The 21,697-nt window shown below is 39.0% G+C and overlaps 1 protein-coding gene across 8 annotated transcripts in view; it reads right to left on the reverse strand.

The window, feature by feature from the left end:
• Positions 1–21,697, reverse strand: part of BNC2 (basonuclin 2) — a 417,234-nt gene that overhangs the window by 285,369 nt on the left and 110,168 nt on the right. For 4 of the 8 annotated variants that reach the window (XM_034663944.1, XM_034663943.1, XM_034663940.1 and 1 more), the window contains one exon: positions 606–806. The exons of the other annotated variants lie outside the window; for them this stretch is intronic. In XM_034663944.1, the coding sequence (XP_034519835.1) occupies positions 606–806 (201 nt within the window). The remainder of the gene's footprint in view (positions 1–605; positions 807–21,697) is intronic. 8 annotated transcript variants of the gene reach the window in all.

The following is a 21,697-nucleotide window of genomic DNA, read 5'->3' on the forward strand; positions in this document are numbered from 1 at the left end:
GGGGCGGACAGAAGCCGCGGCCGGTGTAGAGTAGCTGGGACCGGCCGGCTCGGCCCGCCAGGCACGCCGCCGCCTCCCCCGCGACCCTCGGCTCTGGCAGCGATTCCTGCACAGCCTCCTCTCTGCAGATCGGAGTCGAGCTGCTTCCAGCCCCGTGAACTCAGTGGGGCTGTACAGAGGGGCCCCTACGTTTTATGGCTGTTTGGTTGGAGAACCTACTCAAACACTTTGACGAAGTGATTAATACAGATAGAAGGATACATTTTTTGGGTGGTGTCCCCCTTTTTTTTTTTTTAATTTTAAACACTAAACAAAGAAAGAAAGTCCTCCCATGACCCAGGCTATCCTGTGAAACTTTGCAAAGAATGCCTTTGCTTTCTTTTACTTCAGTATCCTTTCCCCTTTTTCTTTTAAGGAGCCCTCAGGGAAACCATGAAGTAACCCTGCACATTCCAACACCACAGTTATGACAAAACAGAGCCTAACTGAAGTGATCAAATTTTTTTAAAATGTTAGAAAGGAAAATAACAGAAACAAAAGTATATATAACAATTCAAGTTTTCTTTAAAACAAAAAAAGAAAAAGAAAGAAAGAAAGTAACTTACCTGTTGGGACATTCTGAATAAGAGGTTAGTATCAGCGTTTTGCCATGTCCCCATGAACCCTGGTTCAGCTGTAGTCGTTCTGGTTCCGAACTGCATGGAGTTGTCAGTACAGGAGTCTCTTAAAGTCAAGTCTCTTGCCCTCTTTGGCTCTCTGTCTCTCTGTGTCTCTCTTTCTCTCACATCCACTTCTGCCTCTTCTGACTGAAAAGTGAAGGTGGATTTTTTGAGCCTCTTGGCAGCCAGTAGCAGGAGTGTAGTGTAGTTAAGAAGCTGGCTGAACTGAGCATTTCATTTGGGAAGGGGGAGATTTGGGGGAGGGAGGGGGTCAGAGCTTCCTTCGCACCTTCTGCACAGATACCCCTATCATTTATGCATAGATTGTGACTCCCCGAGCTTGCCTTTGCTCGGTTTAACAGCTGCCTGTCAGGTGTGCAGGCAGCACTGGAGACCCAACCATCAGCTTCAAACTCTCAGCCACTGCATGTCATTGGATAGCAGAGCTAAGAGTCAACTGCACTGTTCCACTGTCAGGCACCAAATGACACCCTGCACTAACCCCTCTCCAAACACACAGATAGACACACACTTATGCACACTCCAAGCAGCACCATGATCACGGACGGCACACAGGGTGATGAGAAGCTGAGGCCCTTCCCAGGGAAATCTCCCCAACTATGCTTTCGGGTATAACATGAAATATCTGACATCAGTCTTTACTTTAACATTTGTAAACTACTCTGCTTAAACATTTTTTTTTTCTAATTACACTGCAAGAAAGAAAAATATTCAGCTGTAAGAGAATGTTAAGTTGGCTCAGTTGTTGTCTAAATGTTAGCTCCTAAAAGTGATATAATATGTGCTGGGCTATTTATAACCACATATAAACTCCTAGAGAAAATAATGTACATAGAAACTTGACCTTCCACTCTGAAAAGTAAATAAATAAACCTAGCAGTTTTTTGAACATAGAAGATGCACAATAAACATTTGTAAAATAAATACACAGTATTTACCATCCAGTTCCTCTGGTCATTACTTATTAAATTGGATGTTAAGTAATAAGAAACTGAATGTCAAGGAAAAAAGTGTACCTTTTCTTAAAGCTCACAAATAGAAAAAAAATCCTTTGTTAAAGTTCCTGGATGAAGCATCTACAATATCCTTTCAAATCATAAAAAAGAAAAAGATGAAGAAGAAAAAGCCAGGGAAAAAGTAATGAATATAAAAATTCCATTTTTCATTCAAGATCTCTATGGAAAATTCTATAACATTTTCATGACTGATGAAATATAACCTGGAGAGCATGCTGTATTTTTAATTAAACCAGTTTTAAAACAAAACATCTATTTATTAGATAGTGTTTATCTGACTTATTTATGGAAAAGCAGAACTGAAGAAAATGCACTGTACATAAACAGTAACTTCAAAATGGAAAGCTAAATTCATGTCATCTCATAAAAGTAGTCAGCAGGAAAAAGCCATCCTTCCTAAATTTAAAATGTAAGGAACATTAATCTTCAACCACCTACAAATATCGAGGACAAATGTACCACTCTCCTTGCTCCTTCTTAACTCAAGAATAACAATAAACCTTACTCTCTGAAACAACAAAAGAAACTGAAAAGAGCTTCAATGGCAGCTCTGTGTCATTAGTGGACAATGAGAAAAGATGAGAAAACGTACACTATGTTGACACAAATGTGCCTTCCCCTCTAGAACCGACATCTCCTGAAAGCTTTTCTGTTAAACTTCCCTCCGGTTCACCACCATTAAGCACAAAAAAGTCTCAAAAGCAGCAAATTCAATATCTGAGAAGAAACAAACAAGAACCCAAAGAATTGTTGCCTTAAAATATATGAAGTCCACCTGTGGTCAATAAAAATATTCTTGAGGGGGGAGAGCAGGAAAAGCCCCTATGAGTCAATTGTCAACAGTGACTGTACCTTTACAGCTAGCTATTACCCACTTAAACTCCCTCTAAAATTTGCTAGCCTCTTGATTTCTGAAGTGGCACTCAGTGCCTCAGTCAAGCTGCCTGCTCAGCTCCTGACCTTCCCACTAATGGCTGTTATTTGTGGGAGGCTTAAGGACACTGTCAATAGCAAGCTTCCTCCTCGCTCCTCTCAGGCTCTGTTGTATCGCTTTGCCTGCGTGTTCTCTCGCCTGCCTCTTGCTCTCCCGCTCTCCCCCTCATACTCCCCCTCCTTCCTTCCTCTCTCCTTCACTCCCTCTTCCTCTTCTTCTAGCCCCCACCCCTTCTTTCTTTCAGTCCTGTAGTCCTCTTCTTTTCCAGGTATCATCCCCCCCATCCCCGCCCCGACCACACACACACACACACACACACACACGCACATACACATACACACACACACAAACACAAAAATCAACTGGCATGCAGCAGCAAGCACCTGCAGTAATAGACTCTTTTATTAAAACTGTTATTCTGCAAGACTTGAAATTCCCCATGGACCGGGCCATGTCAAAGCCGATATAATTAACTAGAGGCTCAGCAACGGATCAATTACCAGACAAGCAAGTGATAGTGAAATCAATGAAAGATCATCAGCCACATTATCAGTGTTGCAACTCATTAGGGCAAAACTGAGAAATGTGCTCAAAGTGAGCCCAAGCAAGGTGGCATTACAAAACAAAGGGCTAATTTGGAGACCCTGCTGTGAACAATCTGTAACAGAATTAGCCTTTTTTCCCCCTAAACTGCACAGCTCCGTAACTAAATGTGACAGACTGAGAGAAGCAGTTTATTAAGACACCAACCCCAAGTTTATTTAGTTCATAAACTCTCTCCTAGAAAATCAATACAGTCTGTACAGGGTTATTAGGCTGACTAGCTAATACATCCAAATCTGGTCTGCCCAGCCAGCAGTCTTCTGACAAAATGCTACCCAGCGTAGGCAAACTGAGCTCTTTTAGATATCAAGGCTTGAGGTTGTTCTAGATGAAACAGGTTTGCAATGTAACCAGGACCCCCATATTAGTGCCAAGGCACAAGCCTCAAACGCACCAGGATATCTTCCTAAGGTTTAAACATTTTCATAACAAATCTGTCATACCCTACTGCACCTGCTAAATGGATTTGATAAAATTTTAACTGGTTTGTAAGACTAGTTTACAAAGAGGACAAGCTTTATAAGAGACAACAGTTAACCCAAAGTCTTAACAATAAACGAATCAGTAAACTAGAACAAAACCTCAAGCACATACACACACAGTGCTTTGCGTATTTTAAATTTGGAATATTCATTATTAAATCAACTTTTGAAAATACAAATTAGACTCCTCAGGAAGTCCCCAAAATACATATAAACACAGCACGTAGAGTCTTTGATCTTAGCCTAATTTTCTACCTAGCAAGAAAGGCACAAGTTACAAAAAATAAACCTACAAGGCACAAAGAGAACTTCTGAGTTTGTCCAGTGGCTATATAGTTTGTAGATTATGGAAGAGTTGTCTGGAATCATTTGGATTAAAGTTATTTAACGCTGGGGGTGGGGGGTGGAGGTAGGTATCACTTCCATAGTAATCGCTTTATATTGCCCTGATTCCAAGTATTTCAGGTTAAAGAACTACAAATATTAAAGTCTATGCGCTGGCTTTCCCACATTTACTGATTGTGAGAGACGGACTGGGGAATTTAAGAATACACCAACTAGGTCCAAATGGCAACCAAATTATTAAAGACATTATAGGAATGTGAATACCTCCACCTCACAACAACAGATAGCAGGTATACACTTAGAAAAAGTAAGAAACTCAATGCAGTTTACAATGTTAAAACAGACTGGAGAACTGTCAGAAAAAAACAAAAGACAATTTTTGGAAGTGATTTCTGATGTTTATGATTTAAAATGTTTTAACGTTTAAAATGTTCCAAGAAAAGGATTACACTATTAACATGACTTCAGTATACTGGCTCTAGGACACTAAATCCTAAACTTCAAAACAAAAGTCCTTATTTTCACAGGACTTTATTAGAATTCAATTTATAGATTACTGTAAATAAACACTTTTCCTCTAATTTTTGAGCTGGTACCTTATTAAGAATTTCATAGCTCATGTTTTCAAGTAATCTGTAAAAAGTTAAATACATATATATATTCTAAACCTATACTATAGATGCCAATGTTTTAGGTAGTAATTAAAAGTTGTAATTACAGAGAAATTGTATTTTTTAAAACCTTTTTGCATATAACTACATACTGTGCATGTACCCTCAATGAGATCCAATTAGTTGCAAAGAATTTGCATTTCAGTTAGTATGGGATAACAAGACTACAGGGAGGCACAATGCAATTCCACCAGCAGAGTAAGAAAGTGTGTTCTTTCTTGTTAGCTCTGTAAGCAATAATTCCCACAACTGACTGTTTAAAATGTTACTGATCTTTTCAATATTTGGGTACTGAGGTAGATTTAAGTTTTTCCCTCCATTAAAAAAAAAAATCACAAGTTGGTGCAAATCTCAGCCACAATGAATACTTACAGAAATAAATGAACAAAGGATTTTGTTTTTTGTGTATGTTTGTGGGTTTTTTTTTCTTTTTTTTTTGGTGGGGGGATATTGCATACTTTTTTTTTCCTTTTACTACTTCCTGGTACTTTCTTTAAAAGCACATTGCTTTCTTAAAATAAGTTTTATCCATAACTGGGGGCAGGGCAACCTCACTGAAACAGTTCTATGTAAATATATATGGTTTTGTGATACAGGCATGTATTTATTAGTACAATGAGAAAGTACTCAAGGATTTTCATTTCTTCTAGTTATGTTTCCAACAATGTAAATCCTAAGCAAATATCAAATAAATGTATAATTTATATACACAGTAGAACAAGCATCTCTCGGACTTCTGCTGGTTCACGGAACAATACCTGTAATTCCCTGGGTTCAGTTCAGCAGCTGTTAACAGATTCTGTAATCTGTAATGACAGTAAACTGGCCTTTGCTCTTCTTTTATTCACTATTCATTTTCAAGGCTTGGTTAAGTACAGAGCTGGGTTAAAGATCAGTGGTTTTTCATGTGACACATGCTGGTATTCATCTAATGGCTTGTCAAGACAAAACTGTCCCTGTTCTTGCCAAAATAATAAAAATGATGCCCCACATCGCATGACAATCAGCACTTCCTTATGGCAAAACAACTCAAGCTTTTGTAACTCATTTACTTTATAGAAAAAAAATTTTTAATAACTGCCTATCCGATCCTATATGTGGAATTAGATTGTCATTCTCAAAGGAGATTTTTTTTTTAATGTTATGTATGGCCTCTCTTAACTCTAAAGCCACATGTAAACTACTTTCTGATCAAATTGGACTTTGCCATATAAAAATAATGCTGAAGCTACAAATTTGTATGGCATTAAGGAATATAACTTAATATATGCAAATTATGCAGAAGCAGCAGTCTGGGCCCAGTCACAGAGGTGGGGGAACCAATTGAGGAAATGTCATTTTTCTTGAGAACAAAGTATGGGACTTGCCTTGCAACATCTGTTGGGCTGTGTGAAATGTTAACAGATGTCTTAAGTGAAAAAAGGAAAAAGAATTAATAAAGGAAACCTCCTCTGAACAGATAATCCACCCAAATTTCCATATTCCTAAGGAAAAAAGTTGACAGCAACCTTCTTCCCTTGTGAAACCTGCCATCCCTACTTTATTGTGTAAAGTTTCATTTTCTGTGTGAAGTTAAGGGATAAAATTTTTTGACTCACTAAAAAGAATAGAGAAAAAGTAAAACTAACAATAATTTCAACTGAGGTTTTCCCTTTGTGAATAATTATATCATAATCTAAGCTGCCTCTTTTCCCTTGAGTCACATATGTAATTTGATGGGAGGACAGTGAAAAGTTCACCCCCCCCAAAAAAAAGCCACACAAAGAGATGAAATATTACCCTACTGTGCCTGCATGTTGGGGGAAAGGAAGGAGGAGAAATTAAAGGTTAGTTCTTAAGGTAAAGTTCTAATATGAACACATCCCTACACATTAAGGTTTCCATCTTCACAATTAGGATTTACCTATCATTTATACCTGCATCCCTGCATTCTCCATGCAGTCCTACTTTCCTTCCATTACTAGCCAAGTGTTCTATAGCAGTATAACTCAACGATCATTAAGAAAACTTCTAGAATATACTAGTTGGATCCTGGTATTTAAATCTTTTTTTTTAATATTTATTTATTTGTTTGAGAGAGAGAGAAAGCACAAGAGCACCTGGGGCAAAGCAGGAGGGAGACGGACAAGCAGATTCCCTGCTGAGCTCGGATCCCAGGACCCCGAGATCATGACCTGCGCCAAAATCAAAAGCCAGATACCTCACCGACTGAGCCACCCAGGAGCTGGTATTTAAATCTTAAAAAAACTGGAAAACTTTTCTTCCTAACAGTTTTCATTCATGTTTCAGTTTATTAGGTGATCTAGCGAAACATGAACGAAGGAGCCTTGAATCCAGATGGACAAGATGATGCGTACACACCAACCTATTGAATCTAACCTAGTGTCCGCTTACGCGGTCTATAAATCCTCCTCTCTGGAGATATCGACTCTGTTGCCTAAGCTCTTAAAAACTCAGGACATAAGTTTGGGTTAACAGTTCATAGATTAACTAGTTCAAAATGCAATTAAGGATCTTTACCGGTTCAGGTGAAGGAAGAAAAAAAAGTGTTGTCATCTCTGATTGCCAGTCCCAATCTCCCTCTCCTCTATGAGATTCTGCTTTAGAACTGTACATGTTCCTTCGTGTTTACAACTACACCTTCTCCAGATGGCTCTGGCAGCCTGGGTTGGGCATTTCAACATATAGAAACCTCAGCCAGAATAGCCTGAAGATTTCAGGGGACAAGATCATGGTCTAAGTTGTAAATAAGACAGGCAGGCATGTTTTGGTGAGTTTGTTTTTGGCCAAAGCATTGTGGGTGCTAAATGCTCTGGTGTTTTCTCACAGGAATACCACATCAGAGCATATGACAAAAAATAATAGTAATGAGTGCTATACCAAAAAAAAAAAAAAAAAAAAAAAAAAAACACACAAAAAANAAAAAACACAAAAAAACTGATCACGTACACTGAGGGAGAAAGCTTGTGCACTGAAAACATCATTATGTGATCTCAGACCCAAAAGAGGGAAAGATGCCTAAAATAAAATTTGAATATGACACAAATTTAAATAACTTTACACAGTGGCATAAACATCCCCCTTAAGCAAACAATATCTGAAACTTTCATCTTTTTTTTCCCCTTAATTATTATTATTGCAAAAGGGAGAATCTGCCCTGGTTGACACTTTTCTCTGTACCAACTAGAACCACCAATGTGACACAGCATTTGCTGACAGCCTAATCAGGGCCTCAGCTTCAGAAAAACACATCAAGGATATACTAAAATGCCATAATCCCTTGATATCCTATGAAAAATTTTTAAATTAAAAGATCTGGGTAGGGTGTGGTAGATGAGGTAGTTTATAAAATATTAGGGAAATGATGAATACTTAGAATCAAGACACTTGCAGTGGCAAAAGCATCTGAGATCAGCATGAATCTTAAATCTCCAAAAGATCAAACATTTTATCTACCCTGTTTTGGCTTTAAAAGAAAAAAGAAAAAAAAAAAACAACGAAGTGACTTTATATGTCTTCTCCCGGGTCAAACATTAACAATGACTTCTTTCTACCATAACCTAAAGTCAATGTTTTATAAGAAAATCTTCAAGAGGAAAAGAACCAGCGATGTATTTCCTTAAATGAGTATTAAAAAGCAGGCTGGGGAGTATCCAGTGGAGAATTACCTCTGTATGACCAAGAAAAGTTGCAAGGATTGTAAAGATAGTATTAATTTCTTTCTTTATTTTCTTCTGAAGTCTGTGGACCAGGAAGCTTGCAGCCCCACTGAAAATGTCATAGTAATAGTTTAAACTACTGTCAGGAAGGAAGATTGAGACTCACAGACACCCAGGAAATCCAACACTGTTTTTAGAGTTATAGGAAAAAGCAGCTCTATTGATGGTACCCCCCCCGTCTATGAAATTCACAAACCCAGAAACAAACTGAAAAAGTGAAATCCCAGGGCACCCGGGTGGCTCAGTCAATTAAGTAGCCGACTTGATTTCAGCTCAGGTCATGATTTCAGGGTCCTGGGATGGGGCCCCACTTTGGCCTCCAGCTCGTCGGGGATTCTGCTTAAGATTCTCTCCCTCTCTCTCTGCCCCTGCCCCTGCTTGTGCGCACACACACACACACACACTCTCTCTCTCAAATAAATAAATAAATCTTGAAAAAGTGAAATACCAATACACCCAAAGTTCCAAAATCTTTGCAAAATCACATACTATTTTATATCCATACATATTTAAATAGAAATGTTGGAATTAATTTGAATGGACCTAGAGACAGTTTCCAAATTAGGAAACCCAGAAGATGTCAGAAATTCAGTAGGGCAAGTTAAAAATAGGAAGAATTAACAGTGGCTTAAGTCTGACTAGTACTGACCTTCGGTGGGGGTAGTGGCTTCAAGAGGCACAAGGAAAGCTTCTAAGGTACAAGTAATATTCTATATCCCCATCTACCTGGTGGTTCTGGGTATGGTCACTTGGTAAAAATCCACCAAGCTACATACACGTATGATTTGCACACTTTTCTGTATGCATGTTACCCTTCACTTCTAAAAGTTTATTATTGCTACTGTTAATGACCCTACTACTAAAAATAGTGATAACAATAGATTAAAAGCATGGGAAATAAAGAAAAGGAAAAACAAGAAAAAAAAGCATGGAAGAGAAAAGGGAAGAAACAAAAGACCACAGATATTTATCACAGTCAAAAATTAATCAAGTAACTGCGACTGTGTACTGCTTGCAACAGTTTCTTCAGAGGTCAAAAGTGTTAGCAATCAAGTAAATAACTGAGTTTCACAGAATGGGGATGAACATGAAAGGCAGTAAATGGGTGGGAGAAAGAATAATTAGGTGAGAGGTACCTTCACTAGGCAGTACAAGAGTGTGAGTGTATCCAACTGGCTTAAATGGAAAAGAACACACACAACATAGGATCCTGCATCGTGCTTGCCAGTTGTTGCTCTTTGAGCTGGTCCTATGATCTGCAATTATGACTATTTGGGAGTAGGTAATTTGTGGTGGGCACAGAGTATGCCTACTGAGAGACTTGGAAGGAAATTACAGATACCCTGCAAACAGTATTACTTGGAGGCACGGAGTATATCAAGACAGATTTTTTTATTATTATTATTATTGCAAATATAACATAGTCCTCTGACCCACGCAAACACAGTTTAAGCGTTCCAGTCTCCAAGGCTGACAGCAGCCAACCATTAAATAAACAAACCCTGGGGAGAATAAAAGTAACAAAGTGGAAACAACTGAATAATTTGCTAATTGATAAGGGATACACTTTTACCCTGACTAGCTAAGTTTCTCACTCCCTTTTCTTCCATTTATTACAAAGAAGGACATTTTAAACATTTTTAGCCACCGCTAGGGAATACTGATCAAAGCCCTACTTGCCAAGTACAAGAAGGTGTGGGGAACATTAAAGTTAAGGCATAGTCCTTGCTCACAAGAAGTCTACAATCAGTACAGAAGATAAGCCATGTATAAAAACAACCTTAATAAAACAGAATGTGATAAGAGAAGCAGCAGCAGAATCCTACACAACTTGGAAAAGGAGATTCCTTCCAGCTGGTGTTGTAAGAGAAAGTTTCTAAACAGAGACAGAAGTGAAGAACCGGTCATATTCCTAGAGAAGTGATCCAATTTGCCTAGAAGATAAGGTAGGACCTGTGTGGAGCAATGATGAATGAAAGGAACTGACTGGTCCGTAGGAACTGTTATTACTGGAAGGGCCTTACACTCCACTATAAAGGGTTGCTATTTATCCTGTGTCCACCAACAGTCAGAACGGCCGAAAGCTTCGCAGCAGCAGCACGGTATGATCATCACTGTGCACACCAAGAAGATCTGTCTGGCAACAGCATGACAGACAGACCCAAGTGTGAAAAGACAGAAGAAAAGCCACCAATTAGGAAGCTGCTATCATAATCTGGGTAAAATGATTACAGGCAATAGGGCTGGGGGGATAAAAGCATATACAGCGTGGAGATAAAACCCAGGAGACAAGAATGACTTAGAAAAAGCGGGTAGCAAAAGAGAAGAGTCAAAGATGACACAAAAGCTCGAATGTTTTGAGGATGGGAAATGGAAGAAGTATCAACAGAATTGGGGATGAACTAGTTTGTGGGATGCTGAGTTTGAGCTCAGTGTGGGGAAATAGATCAAACCAGTAACAAGGCAATTAGAAAACATGAGAAAACAGACTGACACTAGAGTTATCAAATCTGGGAGCCATCTACAGAGAAGTGACATGAGGTAGAAGGCCGAGGTTAGAATTTGAGGAACAGCTGTGCTTACTGGGGAAGAAGACAGAAGCAGCACTATTAACAAGGGCATTATAATGGTCCAGTGTTCTGAATGACAAGAAATCAGAGTTTAAAGAGGTAGAGTTTTAAATGTTCTTAAAACTCAATGCTATATTTAGAGTATAATAAAACCAAACATAGTAGTAAGTAGTATTAAACACAGTAAGAGCAAAACAAAATGCATGAAGATGATAAATACCAAAATCAGAGTAATGCTGAAGCATGGGTATGGGTACTGGAGAGAAGGGATGGTAACCTGGGGCTTCACATGTATTTTTACATTCTAAGTTCTTATGTTTAGACAAATGGGTGTTCATTATACCGTTCCTCTTATATACCTGTGGCTGCAATATTTTATAATTTTATAATTATATTTTCTGTCCTAAGAGGGAGCTTTTTTAAAAAATTTTTTTAAAGATTTTTTATTTATTTATTTGACAGAGATAGACAGCCAGCAAGAGAGGGAACACAAGCAGGGGGAGTGGGAGAGGAAGAAGCAGGATCCCAGCGGAGGGGCCCGATGTGGGACTCCATCCCGAACGCCGGGATCACGCCCTGAGCCGAAGGCAGATGCTTAAGGACTGCGCTACCCAGGCTCCCCCTAAGAGAGAGCTCTTAATGAACAAATTGGTATAAAAGTTAGAATTCAGATTGTAAAGGAGTTAAGAAGTAAGCAAATTTTAAAGACAAGGAGGCAGAAAGGCAAAACATTCTCTGGAGAGATTTTGCAAAACAAGCAAGCAAAGTAAGAAAAAGGGGTCTGAAAAGTTTGCAGGGCCTGGAAGAAGTTGTGTTAGTGTGCTGATGGTTTGTTACTTGTTACAGGGGAAAAAAAGAGTATATCATAGGCAAAAGGGACAAAGCCAATGGAGAAAAGGATATTGAAGATCTAAGCCAGAGGGAAAATGATATAAAAGGGTCCTAGGAGAGAATGTGATCAAGACCACAAATAAAAAGGGTGCCCCTGAAGGGAGAGGGAAAAAAATTTTTTTTCTCAGAAACCAAAGGGAAGAGACATAAAAAAAAAAAAATCTGCCGTTAAAAAAATATATGTATTGGGGCGCCTGGGTAGCGCAGTCCTTAAGCGTCTGCCTTCGGTTCAGGGCGTGATCCCGGCATTCCGGGATTGAGTCCCACATCGGGCTCCTCCGCTGGGAGCCTGCTTCTTCCTCTCCCACTCCCCCTGCTTGTGTTCCCTCTCTCGCTGGCTGTCTCTGTCACATAAATAAATTAAATCTTTAAAATATATATATATATGTATTGAGATTGCTCGTGTCAGAAAGCCAGTTTACTATCCATCTTCCCAAATAAATTCTCCATTGGTTGAAAAGGAGCTTTATCTGTTTTTGGTAATCTGGGGCCTAACAGAGTGCTTAACACACAGTAAATGCTCAATAAATGCACGAGGGAAGTGATCACCTCAGAAAACAGTGACAAATCAGGGACTGGTGGGCAGAAAGGGTTTGGTCCAACTGGAGAAAATAAAATGAAACTCTGAATTAGGGGCGCCTGGGTGGCACAGCGGTTAAGCGTCTGCCTTAGACTCAGGGCGTGACCCCGGCGTTATGGGATCGAGCCCCACATCAGGTTCCTCTGCTATGAGCCTGCTTCTTCCTCTCCCTCTCCCCCTGCTTGTGTTCCCTCTCACACTGGCTGTCTCTGTCTCTGTCAAATAAATAAATAAAATCTTAAAAAAAAAAAAGAAACTCTGAATCAATGAGAAATGAATAAAAGAAATGGCAAATAGCAGAAGGGATTCAGCCTTGGTTCCCATAAACTTTTGAGAAATTATGAGCAAGCAGACTGGGTTCAAGAAGTGTAGCTCAGATTTCCCACTTTGGGGAAGCAGGATACTTAGAATCAGGAAGGAGTTCTTAACTCAAAACTGAAAAATGCCTTGCTCCAAAACATACGCCCTTCTACGCAACAGTTCATCGTAAATCAGTGCCCTTATAAGGCATTCCTATAGCACACAATTCTTAGAAAGTTAAACACTGAGAACTGATTTTTAGATGAAATTATTTAATATTTTACTTAGATGTCCCCTGATGCTCAGTGTTTCCAATGCAGTGTTCTTAAAATGTCTGTGAACATATTCCTGACTAATGAAATTCACCAAAGCAAACAAAAATCAAAAATCTTTACGCCAGGTCACATACATGATTTTCATGAAGGAGTGGGGAATGGGGAAGAATGTCGCTTCATTAACAAATGCAAGAGGAAGTTGAGGACAGCAAAGCTCCACTCCTCACTGCCTGGTTCGTATCTCCAAGACTGCAGTTGTGGTCCAAGTCACACTAACCCTTTGCACAATTAGTGAGGGCTGCATTAGCAGGACCGGGCACTCCAAGTCCAGAATCCCTCTAGAGAGCAGGGAAATGATGAGTTCCATCACCTGGCCAACATCAGCAACCGCCAAACAGTCACCTCAGGGACTTGGACAAAGACATTTATCCGCTGTGCTGGCAACCACTACAGCCTACCTTCCTAACAGAGTCCTTTCTGTGAGGACCACTGTCTAAGTGACCTGTCATAGAGCTTTATAAAGCAGCATTAATACTGTGGGCCAAAATGAGATTGATCTTTGAGCTCCGTGGTCTCCTGTTGTCAACGGTGCATTATAAAACCAATACTAAATACTTTATAAACAGGTCTCCCTACAGTGTATTAGAAAAACAGTGCATATTTCATGGCCCATAGTTAGGTAGCCACATATCCATCAGACTAATAAATTATTTATTAGGTGCTCAGAAGTGCAATAAGAGTCAATAAACTAACTTCTGAATACTTATAAACTACTATTTCACTAGAAATTGTACCTGAATGAGAAAATTAGCACACTAACTGAATGGGGGAATGGAAATAAACCAGCTCTCTCAAGTGTACCATTAAAAGGAAGCACAGGCCTTATGGGTGAGAAGAGACGAAATTGTGTGTCCTGAAAAGAATCTGGGTTATTGAATTTACACAGAGAGCACCACCCAACCCCATGCTCATTTCCTTTCTCTTCTATATAGTTTTCTGTAGTCCTACCAACCCTGGGTAGGGCTCAGGAAAATAAAAATTGGTGGAAACATTTCGAACATACCCTGAATCAGGCCAGATGACATCTACCGGTAATGGTTTGCACCTGACATCTCCAAAGAAACTATACAATGTCTTAAGTGCACAAGCTTTCTGCTACATGTATGGCATGCAATTGAACATTTATGAACTAACATTTCATGTAGCATTTTTTTCCTGTTTTCAGTTAAAGCTCCCAAGACCACAGACGCCCTATGATACAGTCCTGATGCCCAGTCCAACATCATCAGGCACCTCTTTCCTAGTTCCACCCCTCTGGAAAAGGACCTTCTTTTCAAGAATGTATTTCAGCTCTTCATGAAGGAATTCTTCAGCTGGGAGTTATTTCCCAAGCTATCAGAGGCGTGGACCTTTGTGTAGTATTGTGGGTGCCATGGTTTCACATGTTGGCCACATTAATACTGGAGATCAAGCATCTGTAACCCACAGCTGAGTGTGCTCCAGCCCCAAAGCACCCGCAAGGCCGGTGCCAATGCAAACCACTCTTCCCATCCCACATCTGAACCACACTGGTTTTCTCTAGGAGCCAGGGGCTGAGATACAGTTCTGAAAATGAAGGTTTTGGGTTCTTTCCACTCACATGATGGGTATAGAGTGTTGAGAAGAATACTGCCAGAGGGACTGGCTCTATTTTTTCTCTCTCATTCCATACCAAGTGAATAAACCATAAAGAGGTTTACAGTGTCTAATGGTGTTCCAAAATCTCCCGGGGGAAAACCTAAATGGATAAATATATAGATTCTTGCACATTGTTTTCATTTTTCCTCCTAGAGTCTTATGGTTTCACCCCTATAGGCTGGAGTGTTTAGGGTTGAAAAACATTTTATGTGGGTAGGAAAAAAGAAGTAGAAATAAAGGAGAAACATGGCAGAGACGTGATTTCACATCACTTTCTCAAAGAGATCTCCCCAAATCCTAGAAATAATGAAAGAGTTGATGTAAAAGTGTAAGACAAGACTAGTTTCTTATATTACTTTCTCTACTACAACCACTACAGCTAAGATGATTATTCATATTAATGAGTTTGGTATGTAGACAAAACTATAAAAGATGCAGTCTCTGACCTCAAGTACTTATCTCTGTCTTTTGGGATTTACTCCTCCTGCTAGATTTACTTTTATTCTTCATACCCTTGCCCAGAGGAAGTGATCATCACTCAGGACTTGGAGCATTTCCATGGGTGGGGTTTAACTATGGCAATGAGAAGTGAGGGAACTTTTGCCCTTGGACAGAGACACTGTTGGCCCCACAGCTCAGGATGTCTAGTTTGTAACAAAGAGAAATATAAACTCCCTGTTAAATTTTACACTGGTCTCACTAAGCTTTATCAGAAAAATCTTATGAAGTGTGAAAGCATATTGTATTCCTGTGCTTTACTGCATCAAGCACACATACACACCAACTGTATCAATGCACACAAATGAGCTAACATTAGACGACGGTCTCTACTCACCCTTTATGTTCAGTTATTTACATTCTGTGTATGTGCTTATAGCATATGTAGGAGCGAGATCCATGGACTCTTAAGTCCTCAAGTTCTACAGTCCAATTACTTGGGTTTGAATACCTGTGGAACCTTTTATTAAATATGTGACCTTGCCAAGTTACTTAATCTCTCAAAGTGCCAAAATTCCTCATCTATAAAAAAAAAAGTTCACCCAATTGTGAAGATTAAATATTTCAATTAGTGCAAAAGGTTTAGATGAGTGCCTAGAGCAGAAGCATTCAATAAGTATTAGTTGCTACATATACATGTGTGTGTAAAGACAGATTTCAAACTATAAGCCCACGGGCCAAGTTTGTTTTGGTTGGCTTCGTCCCTGAGTGTGTATGAGTATGCATGTACGTGTGCTTAATTATTGGCCAACACGTTAAAAAAAAATCAAGGTTTAAATTAAAGTATGGCTTTCCAACTGCTGGGGATGGAATGGGAAGAAGCAAAAGGTGCAGTTTCAGGGAACTAAAGATATGGCAACAGAAATCTGTGTTCCCTCCTGACAACATTCTGCTGCAGTAGATAAGAGCAGAAGCTATTCTTTTCAGCAGTACCCACAGATGAGCACAGTCTCCACTGCTCCTCTTTGTCTCACATCCCAACCACTTCCCTCGAATCCATGACCTGCTGGCCACTATGGCCATTTGAGTTTGTGACTCCTGGCTCTCAGTTATGCCTCATCAACCTGACACACATATATGGAGAATTCATGCACACAGAAATGAAAGTCATATTAAAAAAAAAAGTCAAGTACCAAAACTATTTTCCTCTCTCTTTTTTTAAAGATTTTATTTATTTATTTGAGAGAGAGAAAGAGAGAGAAAGCACGAGCAGGGGAAGAGGCAGTGCGGAGCTCCCTGCTCAGTGGAGAGCTGGATACGGGGCTCAATCCCAAGACCCTGGGATCATGACCTGAGCTGAAGGCAGACGCTTAGCTGACTGAGACACCCAAGCATCCCCCAAAACTATTTTCTATTAGATCTACCTCTGATAAAAGTAACATTGAAATTATGTTCCCTTTTGCATTTCCCTAAGCCCTATATATTTTTGTATTTATATTTATATATATAAACAGCAAGTAAACCCATTACCTGTCACTTGTATCAGAGCCTCTGCTAGTGACAGACACAGGCTGTGTGACAGCTATTAAGTATTAGTGGTTCTCAAATATTTTTAACCAGTGGAGACCTCTCTAAAAAAGTAGTTTATACCAAACACAGAGGGCAGAGAAAACACAGAGCTTGAGCCCCTTGGCTTCTAGAGTCTGAAATACCTTTGCAGAACTGAAAGGCAATACCGCGAAATGTTTAGAAAATTGATCCACTCCTACTGCTTTACTATACAAACAAGGAAACACAGGCAAAAAAAAAATCAAAAAATGAGATGGTGGTAAAGCCTGGACCATTTTTTGAGGCTTGTGTCTGTAACTGCTTTTACATCAGTTCAAAGCAGTGGTGCAGGGAATCTAGCACAGTGCAAAGTTGGTCTACTTTCAGGAATAGTACAAGTCAGTTGACTTCACCCTGGCAACTTGCAATCAGCCATGGTGGGAATACTTATATCACAGCAGCAAACCCTACAAATAAAAGCTTCTCTGCCCCATAAACCAGTTTTTAAACATTTACAAGCACACCACTAGTTGAGATTCTGATATCTGCATGTTGGGCATCTTCCTATGGTACATGTGATCATGTGTGTGTGTGTCTTTGTACTTCTTTCTAGAGATATGAGGATTCTGGTGAGGGGTATGAAGAAAACCAAACCAGACACGTAAGAGAGAAAATAAATCAGTGCATACATTCGAAATGCTTAGTATGTACAAGGCACTGTGATAAATGTTGCAAAAGATACAATTACAGTAAGATCTCAGCATCCAGAGCTCTTAGGAAATTAATCGTTTTAGAAGGACAAAGAGGCTGGGGATGTTACTTTACATTTATGGAGCACCTGTTATGTGCCAGGAAAAGCATAAAATATTTTTTCATTTGTTCTTCACAGGTCCTATGAGATAGGTATTATTATTTTCATTTTACCAATAAGGAAGTTGAAGCTAAGAGAGTTAAGTCACTTGGCTAAGGTCTTATATTAAGTGTCAAAGTGGAGACTCAAAACCAAGTTGGTCTGATTTCAAAACATGTGTTCATCCCAATATCCTACAATACCTCTCACAAGGTTTCTGCCATTTTAGGTAAGAATTTTCTTAAAAAGTGTTGTATATCCACCCCTTTTTTAAACGGGATAATTCTGGCTAATTAAAATTTTTCATTTTGTTGTTCTTATTGTTTTTAAGGATTTTACTTTTAAGTCATCTCTACACTCAACATGGGGCTCAAACTTACAACCCCAAGATCAAGAGTCACATGCTCTACCAACTGAGCCAACCAGCCACCCCACAAGATTTTTCATTTTGAACATCAAATTAAAATGTAGTGATACCTTCAGGGCTTCTAAGGACTTGTGGGGGCTCTGTTTGCTACTGGAAGGGGGGAAAAGAAAGGATCTCTGGGAATGCTCTATCTTCTAATTTAAAAATTTACCATTTTGGGACGCCTGGGTGGCTTAATCGGTTAAGCGTCTACCTTCTGCTTGGGTCATGGTCCCAGGGTCCTGGGATCGATTCCCATATAGGGCTCCTTGCTCAGCAGGGAGCCTACTTCTCTCTCTGCCTGCTCTGTGTGCTGCTCCCCCTGCTGTGCTCTCTCTGACAAATAAATAAAATCCTCTAAAAAATTGCCACTTTATCCTTTCGTAGTTATAATTACTTCTTGTATCTCAATATCTGCCTTCTTCCTGCTTCAAGAATTTGCTGTGTTATTTTATTATGAACCTTTCCAAAGGAATATTAAGCAACTATTAACAAGAATGAAATAAAGCTATGAGTATTGATAAGGAACATCTCCAAATAAATCATAAGAGGCAAGATACAGAACAGGAAATACAGTATACTACCATTCATGTCAAAAAATGAAAAGAGAAAACTTGGGGAGGGGCTAATAAATACTTCTATATTTAGACTAAGCTATTTCTGGAAATACTTTTAAAAATCAAATTACTTCTAAGAAGGAATGGGAAATCTGTTTTCTCTGTACACACTTCTGTACTCTTTTCTTACTTCCTACAATATTTATGTATTAGCAATTAAGGAAACAAAAAATTAGAGGTTTAGAGTTTTCAGGTTGTAAGAAAAATGTGCGGGGGATGACTTTCTTAGAAGTTTGATATCTAAGCTTGGATGCTTTGTTTTATACCTTCAGAATTCTCAAAAGCACTGCTTTTCCTGGTTCTCAACTGTGCTAATATTTGTAAAGTGTTAACATGTAAGACAAGAGTCTCTAATTTCACCTTACAGTGAAGTAGGAGATTACACATAAACACGTGAGTTTTTGTAAAACATATAACTACCTACTCTCTCTTACTAAAGTAGAAGTGCCACAAATCAGTATTTGTATTATCAGCTAAAACGTTGCCAAGAGCATAATTTGGTCAAAGAAGGATATAAGTTGAGTTTCTTGGGCTAAGGAGAATATCATATGACAAAGAGAACCTTCCAAGTGGGTAGAGGGGCCTGAATAAAAGTGTAAGAAAGTACTGTTCCATAGGTAGATGAAGAACGTAACAAGAGATGAGGTTAGAAAGAGGATACACAGGCACACTTGAGGCCTTGAAATTTAGGCTTTATGTTGCTGAACAGAAGAGTTAAATAATGGAAATTTTCTTCCGTCTAGGAACAGTGTGCGAGATGTATTAGAAAAGAGAAAGTTCTGAGGCAGAAGTATTCAATTAAGGGATCTGTGTTGTACTCAAGAATGTAAGTTCCAAGGGCAAGGAAGTTTGTAGGTTTTTTATCTTTTTGTACCACAGGATTCTAACACCTGACCCTAGAGATGGTCAGCACATCACAGAACATGAACATCTAAACTAGGGTACGGTGAGAAACAAAAACACAAGTTAGAGTTATTTTGTTTTTTAAAAAATCTTGAAGAACTGATGCTTAATAAATTTCAGCTTTCAGGGAAAAGAAGGAATCAAAGATAGTTTGAAGATTTCCAGTAGGAAAAATGGTGGAGGGACCTCCTAAGACTAACAATTATATGCATTAAACATAATTTGATATTTTACATGTACATGGACTGTAGGGTTAAAATATTTCTACAAAAAAAATATTCTCTGGGGTACCTGGGTGGCTCAGTCAGTTAAGCATCTGCCTTCGGCTCAGGTCATGATCCCGAGGTCCTGGGATCCAGCCCCACGTGAGGCTCCCTACTCAGCGGGGAGTCTGCTTCTCCCTCTCCCTCCGCCCCTCCCCCCTGAGGCTCGCTAGTTCTCTCTCAAACAGATAAATAAAATCTTTTAAAAAATATTCACTGAACTTAATAAATGTCTAAACACTGAAATTATGTTCTATCCTTGATTCTCTACCATGTATTCCTGACTGGCATCTCATTCAACAGCATATGGCTTCACCACTCACCTAGAGCCTGACCATATTTCCCTTACAGCACCTACTACGTTTGCCTTGCACTATCAAAATGTCATACAGAAGCTATACGTTTGACAAGGCAATCATCTATCCAAGACAGATGGGCATGGGTATCCCTCCAGAATGCCTGGCTACCTAATCAGTAAATACAAGTTCTCTCTCAAACAAGCTTTAGAATCTGCCAGATTTCTGCAACTGAATATCCTTCTTACTTAGAACTCAGTATTTCTGATTTGGACCATAATAGTCTCTCCAAAACTGCTGCCTACCACATTTCACATTTTTTGTTAATGAACAATGAAGCCTCCCAACCATTAAGACTTAAAAGCAAATTCATATCTGTTCTGCCTCTATATTCTTACCATGTTTGGCGCACGGCCTTGTATTCAGGGGTGTTTAAGAAGATTGGCTGAATGTATAAGCACATGATTAATAAAGGAAGGGTCACAGCAACTTTCAGGAGTTTGCACACTAGGAGGAGAAATTCAGCTCCTGATTCCACTGACTTTTAACTCAGCAGCTATGACAAGCACTGCTAATTGAGGACAACACTTTTTTTATCCTCCTCACCCACCTCAGTCTCTGAAAGCGCTCACCACCAGTCAGTTAAAATTCACCCCCAAGATGAAACATATTTGTCGTCACTGAACTATGCCTTTTTAAGTTCCAACCTGGTATCGTTTTTAAAGTTTTTTCAGGTAACCCCAAAGGAAAAAGTTGAAAACACTGATAAGGTCAAAACTAAATCCAGAACTATGAACTTACTTATAAAATATTCCTTCCTTTTGCATTCACACTTGGTCAAGATACCTGTACACCATAAGCACTGGAGTGCTGTGTGAAGAAATGTAAAATAAAGAGCTCAATCTTCCTCTGTGGTCTCTTCAGCATACAAGTGGTAAACGCCTTCAAGGAAAATGTGGCACCGCATCTAAGAGATCAGCAATGAAATCTCTCAAGAAAAGTCCATCCCTGTTCTCTTTCCAGACATCCCCCTATCTCTCAGTTTCCCCTTTACTGCAGATTTAGTTTTCTCAAAATAAAAATAAATAAATATCAAATACTACGGAAACATTTGTCCAAACAGCACACAAGTAATCACATAAAAATCGTAACAACTTTTCTAGAAATAGTAACTCAATCAAGCACCATACTATGTATATATATTTTAATGAATTTCTTTTTAAATTATGTTTAGTCTGATGAAATCACTCAAAGATCCAATTTTAAGGTACTGTGGCTTAAATTTCTAACTGAAGACAAAATTAACTGCTGTGTGACATTTCTAAGAATTTTTTAAAATCAGATCATTTAAGAAATAAAAGAACAGATGGTAAACTGTTTACCTTGTCACACTTTGCGGCAAAAAACAAAAACACAAACAAAACAAAACAAAAAACCCCTCGATGGGAAGGAATTACGTTTCAGAATGTAAGATGTTTTGGCTCTTTTTATTTTGTTCCATTCTGTATAACTAGTGCCTGAACACAAGGAACAAAATACAAACTGCTAGGAAAAATAGGAAGGTACAATATTTTCAAAAGCGTGTACTTCCATCTTAGATAGATAGTACCAAGTCTACTGCTTTAAAAACAAT

The sequence above is a fragment of the Ailuropoda melanoleuca genome, chromosome 7, assembly GCF_002007445.2.
Source record: "Ailuropoda melanoleuca isolate Jingjing chromosome 7, ASM200744v2, whole genome shotgun sequence".
Lineage (NCBI taxonomy): Eukaryota > Metazoa > Chordata > Mammalia > Carnivora > Ursidae > Ailuropoda > Ailuropoda melanoleuca.